At 41.8% G+C, this 14,755-nt stretch overlaps 1 protein-coding gene across 2 annotated transcripts in view; it reads right to left on the bottom strand.

Annotated features, from left to right (window-relative positions):
* Positions 1-14,755, bottom strand: part of TARBP1 (TAR (HIV-1) RNA binding protein 1) — a 101,379-nt gene that overhangs the window by 49,348 nt on the left and 37,276 nt on the right. For both annotated transcript variants that reach the window (XM_039532625.1, XM_039532626.1), the window contains exons 10-13: positions 12,290-12,428; positions 9,986-10,082; positions 9,279-9,454; positions 5,164-5,261 (exon numbers count right to left, since the gene is read on the bottom strand). In XM_039532625.1, coding sequence (XP_039388559.1) covers positions 5,164-5,261; positions 9,279-9,454; positions 9,986-10,082; positions 12,290-12,428 — 510 coding nt within the window. The remainder of the gene's footprint in view (positions 1-5,163; positions 5,262-9,278; positions 9,455-9,985; positions 10,083-12,289; positions 12,429-14,755) is intronic.

Below are 14,755 nucleotides of genomic sequence, written 5' to 3'. Positions count from 1 at the left end.
GCCCACTGATTAGAGTACTAACCTGGGATGAGTGAGACCCAGATTCAATTCCCCTCTGAAGCAGAGGGGGAGAAAAGATTCGATCTGGGGCCACCCACTGCTCAGATGAGTGCAGTAACCACTGAGCTATGGGATATTCTCATGTGGGGCTCTCTCAATCTCTCCTGTTGAGGCTGTTCCACAGAGGATAAATACTTAAAGGGTCACTGGGCCAGAGAGAGAGAGAAAGAATGAGACTGTAGTCTGGTGCTCAGGGCACCCTTCTGGGAGACCCAGGTTCCAATGACTCGTTCATTAGTTATCTACAGTGGAACAGTTTAAACAGGACAGAGGGAGCCCCATATCAAACTATCCCAGAGCTCAGGGGTTGGAGCACCTCTTCTGAGAGGTGTTGGAAACCCCTGTTCAAATTCTCTCTCATGCTCTGGCACAGAATGGGGAATTGAACCTGGGACTTAGACACTAAATGCTATTGTGAATCTGGACCTTTCTCCCTTTACCCTCTGAGTAGCCACTAACTACTGCTAAAATCCTTGCCCATGATCTCCTATCTCTTATCTTGTTTACAGTAACCTTGTTTGTGTCTTTAATCTTCTCACTTCTCCCCATCTAGTCTATCCAAATTGCATCTGCTAAAGTCACCTTCCCCTTGTCACAGTGCTCATCTTCAAGGCCTTTAAAATCTTTCCTTCTTTTTATTTCCTTCTACACTTCTATTGCGACTCAACTCCCCACACTTCTCCCAACCCACTCATCTTTTTGCTTTCTCTTGTGATACAGCATGGCCAGAGGGCAGCAGGAGAGTGTTAGCAGGGAGCCTTATTCCCTGCAAGGGGTGGAAGGTTTGCTATAAATTAACTAGAGCACCTGAAGCCAATTAGAGCACCAGCAGTGAGTCACATGATATAAACCCCTGCTTCAGGTCAGACAGTGTGGGTTGTTGGAGCAGGAAGGTTTGGTTGGAGCAGAGAATGGTTTGAAGGAGTTGAAGCAGAGAACAGAGTTGAAGAGAGACAAAAGGAAAGTTTGGAAGAGTGCTGCTGTGGGCTGAGAAGTCCAAAAACCCTAGGTAAGGGGCACCTGGCTTGTGTAGAAGGAAGGCAAGAAGCCCCTCCACAAGCTGAAGGGCAGGAGAGGGAAGTAACCCAGGGGAAGGAACCACCAGTACAAGTGGTTCACCACTAACCTCAGGGCCCCTGGGTTGGGACCTGGAGAAGAGGGCGGGCCCAGGTCCCTCCCTCTCCACTCCTCAAGGACACTAGTGGGGTAATTAAAAATACCGGTTCAGAGGCAAGCAATGGCACCCTGAACCTTCCCCAATGAAGAGAAAGCGCGAGACCCAGCATAACAGTACCGGCAATTTGCCACACATGGTGTCAGAGGTGGGATCTGCGTGCTGGGGACATAGACCAGAGTTAGGCAAAACCCTCCCATCCTTAAGATGGACGACGTGGTCAAAGCCCTTATACAAGCCACTGCGGCCCAGCAGGAGGCTACCCGGGTCCAAGCAACTGCCCAACAGGAGGCGACTAGAATGCAGCAGGAGACCAATCATTTGTTGATGAGTCAGGCTGCTCAGGACTGAGCCCTGCTGAAAGACCTGGTGAACCAGATGAAGGCCCTTATGGAGCAGAATCGCAACTGTGAAGGGACCCGGACCATACAGGCTAGCCATTGCCTACAGAAAATGACACGGGAAGATGATGTGGAGGCATACCTCCTGGCTTTTGAAAGAGCAGCCCTGCGGGAGGCCTGGCCCCGAGATCAATGGTCTGGTATCCTTGCCCCATTCCTGTGTGGGGAAGCCCAGAAGGTCTACTACGATATGTCTGCAGAGGCCGCAGCAGATTATCCCCAGCTGAAGGCAGAGATCCTGGCCAGGTTCGGAGTAACGACAGCATTGCAAGCCCAGAGGTTCCATGAGTGGCGGTTTACGGAGGACAAGACATCCCGATCACAATTGTTTGACCTGATACACCTGACCCGGAAATGACTGCGCCCTGAGGCCCTTAGCTCTGAGAAGATGGAGGTACTGGTATTGGACCGATATATGAGGGGGCTACCACCAGGTCTCAGGTCTTGGGTTGGCCAGAATGATCCCTCTACCTATGATGAGTTGGTCTCCCTCGTGGAAAGACAGCTGGCAGCCCGTGAACTGTTCCAGACCCCAGGCGGGGAGACACGGCAATCCAGGAAGCCAACCCCAAACCCAAGGCCCTGGGCTGTCGAGACCTATCAGAGAACTGTAACCGGGAGGAAAGACACCGAGGAATGGCTCGAGGCCAGGAAGGGACCTGGGGGGGTTGGGAAAAGAAGTGGGGGGCCGGCCAAATAGCCCCAGGCAGAGGGTGACAACCAGATTAAGGGTGACGATAAGACCATACTGAATACCGGAAGCTAAAAGGGAAGAAATTAGGATGGAAGTGAAGAAGATGCTGGAACTCGGGGTCATTGAAGAATCCCACAGTCAGTGGTCCAGCCTGATCGTCCTAGTCCCCAAGCCTGATGGCACCCTGAGGTTTTGTAACGACTTCCAGAAATTGAATGAAGTATCCCACTTCGATGCATACCCGATACCATGCATTGACGAGCTGGTAGATCAGTTAGGCAAGGCCCGATACCTAACCACTCTGGATCTGACCAAAGGTTATTGGCAGATTCCCCTGGCCAAGGAAAAGACTGCCTTCTCTACACCCGATGGCCTGTTCCAATACACTGTCCTCCCTTTCGGACTCCATGGGGCCTCTGCAACATTCCAATGACTTATGGATAAGTTACTACGACCCCATGCCAAGTATGCCGCCGCCTATCTAGACGACATAGTCATCCATAGCCCTGACTGGGAAACGCACCTAGGAAAAGTAGAAGCAGTGCTGGACGCCCTGCGAAAGGCCGGTCTCACTGCTAACCCTCTCAAGTGCGTGATAGGACTAGCTGAGGCCAGATACCTCGGGCATGTGGTAGGGAGAGGTTTGGTAAAACTCCAATGGAACAAAGTGGAGGCAATACAAGGTTGGCCTCGACCAATCCGCAAAAGCATTTTTAGGGATAGTAGGGTACTACAGGAGATTCATCCCTCATTTCGCCACAAGAGCAGAGCCATTGACGGATCTGATAAAAGCTCGGGGCCCCGAGATAGTTAAGTGGACTGATGTGACTGAAGACACATTTGTAGATTTACGGACAGCCCTATGCTGCCATCCAGAACTCATAGCCCCAGACTTCAAGAAGGAATTCATCCTACAAACAGACGCCTCAGACGTGGGGCTTGGTGCCGTCCTTTCCCAGATGGTAGAGGAGGAGGAGCACCCCATCTTGTACCTCAGCCGGAAGCTCCTCCCCAGGGAACAAAAGTACGCTGTTGTTGAAAAGGAATGTCTGGCGATAAAATGGGCTATGGAGACTCTCCGCTACTATCTCCTGGGGCGGCGATTTACCCTTGTGACAGACCACGCCCCGCTCCAGTGGATGCACAGGAACAAGGAGAAGAACGCCAGAGTGACGAGGTGGTTCCTCTCTCTGCAGCCTTTTCATTTCCGGGTCCAGCGTAGGGCTGGACGCCAACATCGCAACGCTGATGGCCTAACTGTTATACTGCCTTCTATGCTTTGAACAGCCCTCCTCTGTCTGCCAAGTCCCTCTCTCTTCTCCTGAAAACCCACATCCTTCAGGAATACTACCTTTCTTCTCATCAGCATGTCTCATTCTACTCTTTCTCCCATGAACCATTTATTACTAGTTTCGCCTTGTGTGTGTCTTGTAAGCTCCTTTGTAAAGCTCTCTGTGCAAGGCCAACACATAGAACTAGTACTCCTGGGGGAATTCTGCGCCAAAAAATAAAAAAAATTGGTGCACAATATTTTAAAATTCTGCATATTTTAGTTGTCAAAATAACACAATATAATCACTCCATTTTCAATAATTTTGGTAATTTATTTAAAAATACTTGTCAACAAGTATGTCAACTATACAGACAACAGCAAAAAAGAATCCCCCAGGAGTAGAGAGTTAAAGAAACCCCATACAACAACCCAGTTCCAGTTGGTAGGTGATTGAGGGGACTGTGTGGGGCTCCCAGAGCCCAGACATCTGCACTCCCAGCCCCCCAGAGCCAAGCCACGGGGCACCCCTGGGCCTAGACACCAGCCCCCCCACAGAACCCAGCTACATGGGGCACCCCTCCAGCCTAGACACCAGCCTCCCCTCCCCACAGAGCCCAGCCACATGGCAGCCCCCAGACACCAGCCCCCACTCCCCCAGAGTTTAGCCGCAGAGCATCCCCCAGACACCAGCCCCTCCTTTCCTCCCAGAGCCCAGACACCAGCCCCGCCAGAGCCTTTACTCCACCCAGCTTCTATACTGTCCTGCTGGGGGACATGCTGTAGTGTGGCCCCCTGCCCTTCTCCTCACCCTTTGCTAGAGCTGGCTGGGTCTCCCAAGCCCTCTCCCGTCCTGGGAGAATGAAGATCAAAGAGCGTGCAACCTCCAGCCCTGCCAAGGTGGGCGCTCCAGCGGCCCTTAGCGGCAGCCAGAAAGTCTGTGGGGAAAATAGGGAATTCTGCATTCTGCAGTAGAGCAGAATTCCCTCAGGAGTAAACTAGTTATTAGCTATTTTTTAAGAAGTTAATTACCACCAGCACCTCTTGGGTTTCATTTTAGGACTCTCAGTGAAACCACAACATGAAAAACTGTTTCAATTTTAACTAGACATTAACTGAATACAGTAAAGAGGGAGAGGGAAAATAAAATTTTGACTAGTACTATAAAAACAAATCACCAAGTAACTTTCTCTCAAAACCAGCAGTTCAGTATCTCTGCTATAGGACTTCTTTAGATCAGAGTAGTGACAATTAATGTAGTGACCTGTTCCCATTGTGCCAAATTTCAAGTCAGTTTACTGGCTAAGGTAAACTGAATCTTTGCTGAATTCCCTTTACTGGAAGAAACTTCAGATATCTGTCTCAGCAGGCTTTTATCAAAAACCATAAAAAGAGTTTAAAGTATATTTCTATGCAAGACGATTTTCTGGGTGTTGAAAAATTTCATTTGGAAACATGTAAAAATATTGCCAATTCTATGCATAACAGATTTACAATCAGAACTGCATTGAAAAAACAAGAAATTAGATAGTGAGTCTTTCAAGTATCTACAGTAAATACTTACAGTATTCAACTCACTTGTAGTGAATCTTCTGAGGACAAATTCCAGTATACTTTCTGCAGCAGTCATAACAGAATTAGAGAGAAAACTTAACACCACATCTATACAGAAAACAAAACAAATGCACCATTAAAACAATGTACTTTTTTGTGTTAGAGACACATGATATACAAAGTGGATTAAATCAGGTTACCATACAACGTCAAGCTATACAGGAATAAGCATTTACAGTTCTCTTAAGCTTCTGATCACTCGGTATAAATGACTGCTCTTCATTTTACTGTATACTATATTATTTCAGTGGGTTCTACTTCTCTTTTTGAGGGGATCTGCATCTGATTGGCTAGTGGGCTATAAAATGGTACACAGAATATCAGGGTTTTCAAGAAATGTTTATGATTGTCTTTTTAGGTTTAGGCATTCTATCTTAAAGGACACACGCAAAGCTCTGGTGCTTAAAATTTATAAAACTTGATGTTAAGAATCCCTCAAATCTTCTCAAGTGTTAATAAATCTGGAGGGCATTCAGAGTTCCAGATCAAATCTCAAACTGGTAGGTCCAATTTAATGGCCTGTAGCTCATTGGTTTGCTTTCTATGTTTATCAGAAATCAATTTGATTGAACAAACACCAGAGAGATCTCAAAGTCAATGAGATTATTCCAGTGCTTAAAGTTAAAGCACATACTCAAATGCTTTGCTAGATCAGGGCCTAAATTAATTAGAACGACTCTCAAACTTTATTATAGTACATTGTACATTAGCTAGCTCGCTCAGGGGTTTGAGCATTAGCCTGCTAAACCAAGGGTTGTGAACTCAATCCTTGAGGGGGCCATTTAGGGATCTGGGGCAAAAATCTGTCTGGGGATTGGCTCTGCTTTGAGCAGGGGGTTGGACTAGATGACCTCCGGAGGTCCCTTCCAACCCTGATATTCTATGATTATCGTATTCTAATGCCCAAATTATGCATGTGTGGCTTTACTACAAAAGTTTCTCAGTCTTGAATCAACAATTTAAGGGTGCAAAACAGGTTCCAGTCAAACTCAATTTTACAGTTTCATAACTTTGTGAAATACTCATTACTGGTACTGAACTTTTCCATATTGAGCCTCTACACAAATAACATTTTTCTCTAAAATAAAACTGGAGCAAAATCCCTTCAACTGCTTTTACAGTTGAGTGAAAGTGAAAAAAATACATATTTCCTGATTTAAACCAAAACTACTATGATCATATACATCACTGAGGAGTAATATGCTTGTGTGGGGAAATTATATATTATAAATTATATATTATATATTTGTTTACACATTTATGGTTGGATGCAAATTGCATAATCAGCATGCACATCAGAAAATATCACCATGGGCAAGACTGTCACTTGCCCAACACACCCACACAGGAAAGTAAGGGGTTGGGCTACCTGGAACACCAGTGTATGCAATGGGGACAAGAGCAGGCACCACTGACATTAACCCTCCTTTACCTCCGCAAAGGTAACCATGGAATGGATAGAGAGGGGATGGGAATGAACACAGCCACTGGCTCTGTTCCCACGATATGCCGGTTAGCACAGCTTAACTGGCACTGAAGGAGAAGAATTTGCTACTACGATAGCCAGTAGCAGATACTTTCTCCCTTAGAACAAAAACAAAGGAAGCTGAGAAAGGAACTCTTTCCCCCTCAGAATCACAACTCTTTCCTTGCTGCACCACACTCTGTGATAGATGTACGCTCGCAATCTGGCCCAATGTCTCTCAATAGACACATAAAGAAAGATCTATTTCATTTTTACGCACAGCTAGTTAAAGTGGGGTTCTAGTCAGAAAAGCAACTATGTGAAAATGACATGTTATAACTATCAATCTGCTCCTTGTTTCTATCTAGCGTTGTATCTGCTCTTTTTAATGATTAAAATAAGGGTATTTAAACTACTTTGTACTTTCATAGCATTGCAGAGCCACATGTTGCAGTGTGAAGTGGGTTATATTCCTTCTTGTGAGTGATCAAAGTTTAGTGAAGTTTGCAAAGATGAAAGATAAAGAGATGGACTGTTTTCAAATGTTCATAACATTATTAAATTCCCAACCCATTTTTTCCCAAACTTTGACATGAGCTTACTCCTCAGTGAGGACATTTAGAATGCTCAGTTTCCAAATTCAGCCACTAATGTAATGTACCTGGGGAAAAGTTTTTTGTTTTTTTCTAAAACACATCTGCATACACAACAGCTAAAAGAGCATTCCTTGAAGCTTTCTAAAGTAATTCATCTTTAGGTAGATACCAAGCATGGAAGATTTCAGCCTAAAAAGTTGTTTTCAGAAAGTTATAAGCAAATGAGAGCACAAGATTATAATGGAAAATAGCATTTGTTACTTAGGGAACGCTATGATAAAACATGTGTGGCATTATGTTTTGTACAATACATTTGTAAGGCACTTAATCATAGAAAATGACATAGGTATGTTACTTTGTAGGGGCAGTAGTGGGTAAATGTGGCAAAATGTACTTCACCACCTACATACCTCAATCTATATATCAAGGGAAACCACGGTGGCACTGAAAGTCAGACGGATAATACATCAATACGGAGATGGTACTGAAAGCCTCTGCATGCCCTTTTTGCACCAACATATGGGGAGTTAACAGAACACAGGGAGGATAACAAAGCATTAAAGTGGAGTCTATCTGATTAGACCTGCTATGAAATAAACATCTATGAAGTACAGGTTGAGTTCCCAGAGAGATTCTCAAAGAGTACCTTTGAGGATTTCTTCAAGGTTTTCTGTGTCACCTTAGAATTACACCAAAGAGCAAGCTCAGAGGAAAGCTTAGTACCCTTCCTGGAGATTTAACAGCCAAATCTTGCTCTGATATTTAATTTTTGAAAACAAAAGTTTAATTAAATGGAAAACTGCCAAATGCCAGAAACAATATGGACATGTTCCAAAACTATATTGTGCTTATTATCAATGTTCTCTATTTATTAACATGGCTGAAAATGGCTCAGCTGACTGCTTTTATAGGAGTGCACATCTCTAGTTTGTTCACAAGGTTCAACATTGTAATTTAGTTCCTACATCAAATTATTACTGTTATTACACCATAACTCCCCCTTGCATGCTGTTTGGTTCATGCTTTATCTGTAATAACAATTCTGTAAATGGAACTTCGGAATTCTTTTGATAAACCACAACCCAGAACAGAATCCAGCTAACTCTCCCATAGTTCTGTTGGCTCTCAAACATTATCAAGAATAATAATTAGTAAAAAGTCATTTTTCAACACTAAAGTCTGCAGACTCAATAAACACAGGGAGCAGATCTTTTGAATAAGAAAATGCCAATAATAGTCACCTTTCTGACCACAACCACATTTTGAAAGGAACATCAAGTACATTTTTGTACTTTTTTTTAACAAAGCATTCACCGCTGTTAGTAACATCACTGTACAAGTTTGAAAACTGAACATGTTCATATCAGTTTTCCATACATTGTGTCCCCCTCCCTTTTTTTTAAATGGTAAACATGCCAAGACAACTTGTACATTTACTGTATTTCCCTGTTTATGAATGATCAGCAAATAGGTCAGTTCATAGCTCTGGCAATTAAGTTTATTACTTGGCTTTACTTTGCAGCAGAGAAGCATGAAAACACAGCAGGTCATACCTAAAAAGTGGCTTTTCTTTTCTTACATGTCTTGATACCAAAGCATTTAAAAGGAGAAAAAAAGTTTGGAGTTCAATCCTGTAAGATGAAAGCAGCCTCCTGGGAGATTCCTCGGACTGCTAGAACTCTGCAGGCTCAATTCCTAAAGAATGGGCTCATCGTTATTTATAATATGTTCATGTTAGCCAGGTTCTAAATACCTGTGGGTCCAATCTTGGAAGCATCCTACATCCTCAACTCGCAAGCAATGGTGGGATACCCCAGAAGGGCTTCTGCAGGATTGGGCCCACAGTTTCTGATTTGGAGGGCATGCCCCTGATTATAAACTTTTTTATGTACATTACTTATGAACTGACATTACTTGATAATATCCCTTTACCGTAGTAAATATCCACAAGTTTAGTTTGATTGTAAATTATATAGGATGCAATATACTAAAGAGATCACTAACCATCTTGGGGACTGTACTGTTTTAACAAACAGGTCTGTAATAGCTTCAAGAGTAGCTGTAGACTTTTATCGGTTTTCAGTGTTGGTATGTACACATTAGTGCCAAGTTTCAACAAGACATCCAGAAGAGGGTGCAAGAAAGACTTTAGTTCAACCCATTCAGTGTTGGTTTTTTTGCTGCACAAAACAAAAATTAAAAACAAATATTCTGTGAACTTTTCTTAAGTGTCTAAGGGTACGTCCATACTACCTGCCCGGGTCGGCGGGTAGCGATCGACTTCTCGGAGTTCGATATATCGCGTCTCATCTAGACGCGATATATCGAACTCCGAACGCGCTCCCGTCGACTCCGGAACTCCACCACCGCGAATGGCGGTGGCGGAGTCGACGGGGGATCTGCGGACTTCGATCCCGCGCCGTGAGGACAGGTAAGTACTTCGAACTAAGGTACTTCGAGTTCAGCTACGCGAACTTGCGTACCTTAGTTCGAACCCCACCCCCAGTGTAGACCAGGCCCAAGTCACTTGAAAATCTAGGACTTAGGCTCCAAAGTCATTTAGGCACTTTTGAAAATTTTACAAGACAAGTTCTAAGGCAATTGACTACAGGATGATCCAAAGCCCACTGAAGTCAACTGGAGTCTTTCCACTGGCTTCAGTGGGCTGTGGAACAGGCCCAAAAGAAAAATATGATGCGATTCATACTTGCCTGTGTTTATTCTTCATCTCTTCCACATCTGCAGCCAGCAGAATCATTGTAGCAACAAGCTTAGCTTCAAACCAGTCAGGCATAAAGCAGTTTTCTCCTGATTAAAGAGAATTTAAATTTTCCATGATATTTTTAAAAAATCTCAGAATGGTAATTTTAACTGTTAATGTAGGTTTCCAATCCTATTAACAGCGGGCAGTGATAAATAAATGATTAATTAATTCAAATGTACAAAATATCAGCATAAATATTAATAATGAACACTTTGCATTCTTGTATATAAATTTAAATTAAACCAGGTTCATTTTCATCCTCTACCTACTACATAAGAGGGCATCTACCAGCCTTTTGGATAAAATACATTTTAAGCTACATGTTAGGTTCTTTATCAGTAAATCCTGATAAACTTTTTTTAAAAGTACTTTTTAAAAGGAGGCTGGGATTCTCAAAGCAGCTTAAGGGAGTCAGGTGAATCCCCCAGAAATTCAACCTACTTAGACTCCTTTGAAAATCCCAGCCTGTGTTTCTACCAGCCAGAAGTTTCATATAGCACGAAACCCACTGTCAAAAGAGAAAAAAGCATGACGTTAAACTGAAGTTTTCCTCCCAATTGATCACTTATACAGACCCAAAACATGTACACCAATCTTACACCAATTATGTGCTATAGAAACAGTCTAAGAGCTGTCATTTTAGAAAGAATTTTGGACTTATAGCCCTGAGAATTCAGAGAGCGAGACATGCTTTGGTGTTCCAATGCAAAAGTAGTGCCTTACCTGAAGGCATAATTTGCTCATCAAGCTGCTTATAAACTGAGCTGCAATTCAAGTAAAATAACAGGAACCTATTCTATAAAAGCGGGTTTTTCAGGTAGTTGACTGTAACTCCAAAGCAATGGCCTGAACACACATTTCAGGAGCAGGGAAGTTCTGCCAAACTAATTTTTAGGGAAGAGTAAACCTTCAAAATTTCCAAATGAATTTGGCAACAATTTTAGCCTAATTAATGATAAATGAAAGAAAGAGTTTGCAACATCTCTGATTATAAGGAACAGTTTTTGGAAAATTTATTTTCTATTGATACCACAACTTTTCTGATGATATTCACCAAAATCAAACCATGACCCCATTTTTTGGTATCCTCTAAACGGATAACTAAAAAATGACTGACTATTGAAACATCACACTTTGTATTATAAACTTCTTCAAGCACTGTGTGCTTTGCTAAATTTGTAATACTACTACTGCAATAACTGCTATATAAAAATCAAAGCTCCATAAATAGATATGTTTGAAAGAAAATTCTTAAAAACAATTATGAATATTTGAAATGTGGCTGTGAGGAAAAAGTAGAAAATTCTGTTCAGAATTTAGCTTTGTGCTCATGATATGCATGCATTTATTAAACTGCATACTTCTTGCGTTTTAAGAATTTACAAATTCATCTGCTGAACAAGGTAAAGACTAATCTCAAAAATCCTAATTGCTTGCAAGCATGTGCAGAAAGCTGTTTAGCTCCAAACTAAAAGTATGACACAACACATTTGTATCTCCACAAATATGGTAGTTCCGAATATGTAATTTATAAATTCTGTTAGTGCAAGCTATGGATTTTGTAAACTGTGCAACCTCAACTCCATATTTCTTTCCTTTCCTAAATGGAGACTGGGAAAAAAAGTAAAGAAGGAAATTAAATGCACAAAACTACTAGTGCTAATCAGGGGCAGCTCTAGACATTTGGCCGCCCCAAGCAGGGCGGCATGCCGCGGGGGGCGCTCTGCCGGTCTCCGGTCCCGCGGCTCCGGTGGACCTCCCGCAGGTGTGCCTGCGGACGGTCCGCTGGTCCCGCGGCTCCACCAAAGCCGCGCGGGACCAGCGGACCCTCCGCAGGCACGCCTGCGGGAGGTCCACCGGAGCCGCGGGACTGGCGACCGGCAGAGTGCCTCCCGCGGCATGCCGCCCCAAGCACACGCTTGGTGTGCTGGGGTCTGGAGCCGCCCCTGGTGCTAATCCAACACTGAAGTTGCAAATCAAGAACTCAATTCAGCTAATTCCAAAAGTTTAAATATTTTCTGCAATATTGTATTTTCTATTCCTGTTTTCTTTCTTAAATGCAAATACTTTTTTATTAAGCATTAACAAAACAGTACTATGACCTAGATAGGATTGTACAATGTAACAAGGTTAACACTGTATAAAAAGCTTTAATTTTACAAATTTGACGTTAAGACATTAAACTTGTTATATCACTAACTCTGATTTTGCATTTAGGAGCTATTAATTCATAAAGAGTAACTGAACTTACTTGTGGATGCAGGTGCCTTAAGGTAATCTTCCACAAGAGCATGTACATATACACTTAATGAAGATCTTTCTTGATGCTCAACATGGCAGTTTATGGACTTTCTGAAGCATCTGTCATGAGTATACAGCCAATCGCAAAGCTAAATGAAATAAATGTTACTATTTAAAACACTTCTGCCAACTTAGGTTATATAGAAGAAATTAAGTAATCCGACACAACCCAATACACTTAAATTCTCTAGAAGTGTGCGCGTTGGTGTACGTATTAATACACTTTTGATACGTATGTAGAAAAAGGAAGAAACCTGCAGTATTAAAAAAATAAAAAAATCCTGTGCTTGTTTAAGCTTTTGATTCTCAGAGTAGAACAGATGCTGAGTATAGTCATTACTTCATTAACCTGCTGTGCCATTGCATGCAGCTATATCTACTTATTCAGACAGAATGTTCTGAAGTCCAAAGATTACTTCTTCCATGTTTTTTCACTTAAATTTCTAATTCTGTAGCTGAATGTACTCCTGAAAGATTGTTATATACATGTATTTTGAGAGTTAAAATTCACAATGGAAAGCAAAAAATTAATCTTACATGCAAATTTGTCGTCTTTGGGAATGGAGTTCTGTTATTCTTGTAAATGCTGGGTTTTGCCACACACACGAAAATCAGAGGCAATTCTCATGCAATTTTTTGGCACCCAAATACTGGCCCTTTAAGAGGCTCCCAGACACCCACTGCCTCAGAAAATACTTCCAAAACTATGAAAAAGGAAAGACACATACAGCAGATAATCATTCTGAAGAGAAGGCAAATTTAAAGATAAGACAAAACAGTTTATTACTCCAGCAAATAAATACTATATCCACTAAGCAGGGTGGATAAAAATCAAAGATATAAAAAAAATCCGATTTTTTTGATAAAATGCTTTTTGAGGAAAAAACCTATCTAAAGATAGTTTTTAATTAAGATACATTATAGCTCAAGGATATCTCATCATGGAATAGGGATTATAAATTCTAATTCTATAGTATGAGACAGTATATTCATGTAATGTTTAAGAAAAGTTTTGTAAATGAGTTCCAATACTTCATGGATTAGGGACCCAATTTTATGGAGTTCCAGGGGCTTCTGTATGGATTATTTAGGTTAATCTTTCTATCTACCCAATGGGACTCAGTGCTCAATCTAGAAGATACCATCAGAGATGATTAGTTTTGCAGTTCTCAAACTGTGGATTTGTGTCTCTAGAGATAATATGCTTGTTAACAGCAAAAATGTTTTAAAATAAATAAATAAATATATAGAAGTGAGAAATAACAGACCGCAACTCTATTGTCCCTCTTCAAATTTGTGTACATAGTCAATCCCTTATCTCGCTCTAAAAGTGCCAAGTTTCAAAAAGTTCAATGAATAGAAGATTGTTGGGCACAGAACAGATCTGGACAAGAAGAAGTCTGGAGATAAAATGTGAGAAGGGAGGGACAGGCAGTAGAAACAAAAGTGAAACTGTTTGAGCAGCATACTCCAGAAGTCTGGAGGTCTTTCTGGGTGTAGCCTTCATTGATTTGAGATCTACCATACCATTCTCTCACTAGAAGGGAAAAGCTGTAATGGCAGCTGGCCGTAAAAGAGATCCAGTTTGGGAATATTTTAATGAAGTTCCTCTACCTGTGGGTAAGACAGGCATGCTTGCAAAATGCAAAGAGTGCAACAAAGAAATGCAAGGCCTGATTGCCTGAATGAAACAACATCATGAGAAGTGTTCCTTCTCAGGAGGAAGCGGCACTGAAGATGATGAAAAGAACATGTCTGAACATGCAGGACCTTCAGGTTGGTAAACTTTTTTTATTTCATACTTCTTTCTTAAGGACTGCCTGTCTTCCTTCTGGACCATTCTTGAATTCTCATGTTTGAGCAAAAAATGTAGTAGTTAACTGTATGGTATCATCATTTTAAATGCAGTTGTGATAAAAAATAAATAGCTGAAATAGGCAGATCTTCCTTTACAATTTCACCTTTAAAGTAGTACTGAGTGTCAGTGAATGCAATGAGTAATACTAAATGAGCAGTATGGTAATAATAATTAAATAACTGCATTGACTTATTTAGTTTAGGAGAATCCATCCTCAACATACAGGATTCTGAAGACTATTCACCTTCAAGATCACCATCTATCTTTCAGAGTTATCTGCCAATTATAGTGTTTCAGCCACATCATGTATGTCACATAACCACAGTATATCACCTGTAGCAAAAAGAAAAAAAATATCTCCATCATCCAGAAACAACCACAGATAAGTTTGTGATAACCATCAGTTTACAAAAAGAGGTAACAGATGAAAAAATTGCCCGGTTTGTTTATGCGACAAACTCCTCTTTCCGTATGATTGAGAACCCACACTTCATTAACATGGTTCAGTCATTAAGACCAGGATACAGCCCACCCAACAGAGCAGATGTCGCAGAAAAA

The sequence above is a fragment of the Mauremys reevesii genome, linkage group 3 (assembly GCF_016161935.1).
Source record: "Mauremys reevesii isolate NIE-2019 linkage group 3, ASM1616193v1, whole genome shotgun sequence".
Lineage (NCBI taxonomy): Eukaryota > Metazoa > Chordata > Testudines > Geoemydidae > Mauremys > Mauremys reevesii.
Note: the sequence above shows the minus strand (reverse complement) of the source record. Positions and strands in the feature narration are given on the sequence as shown.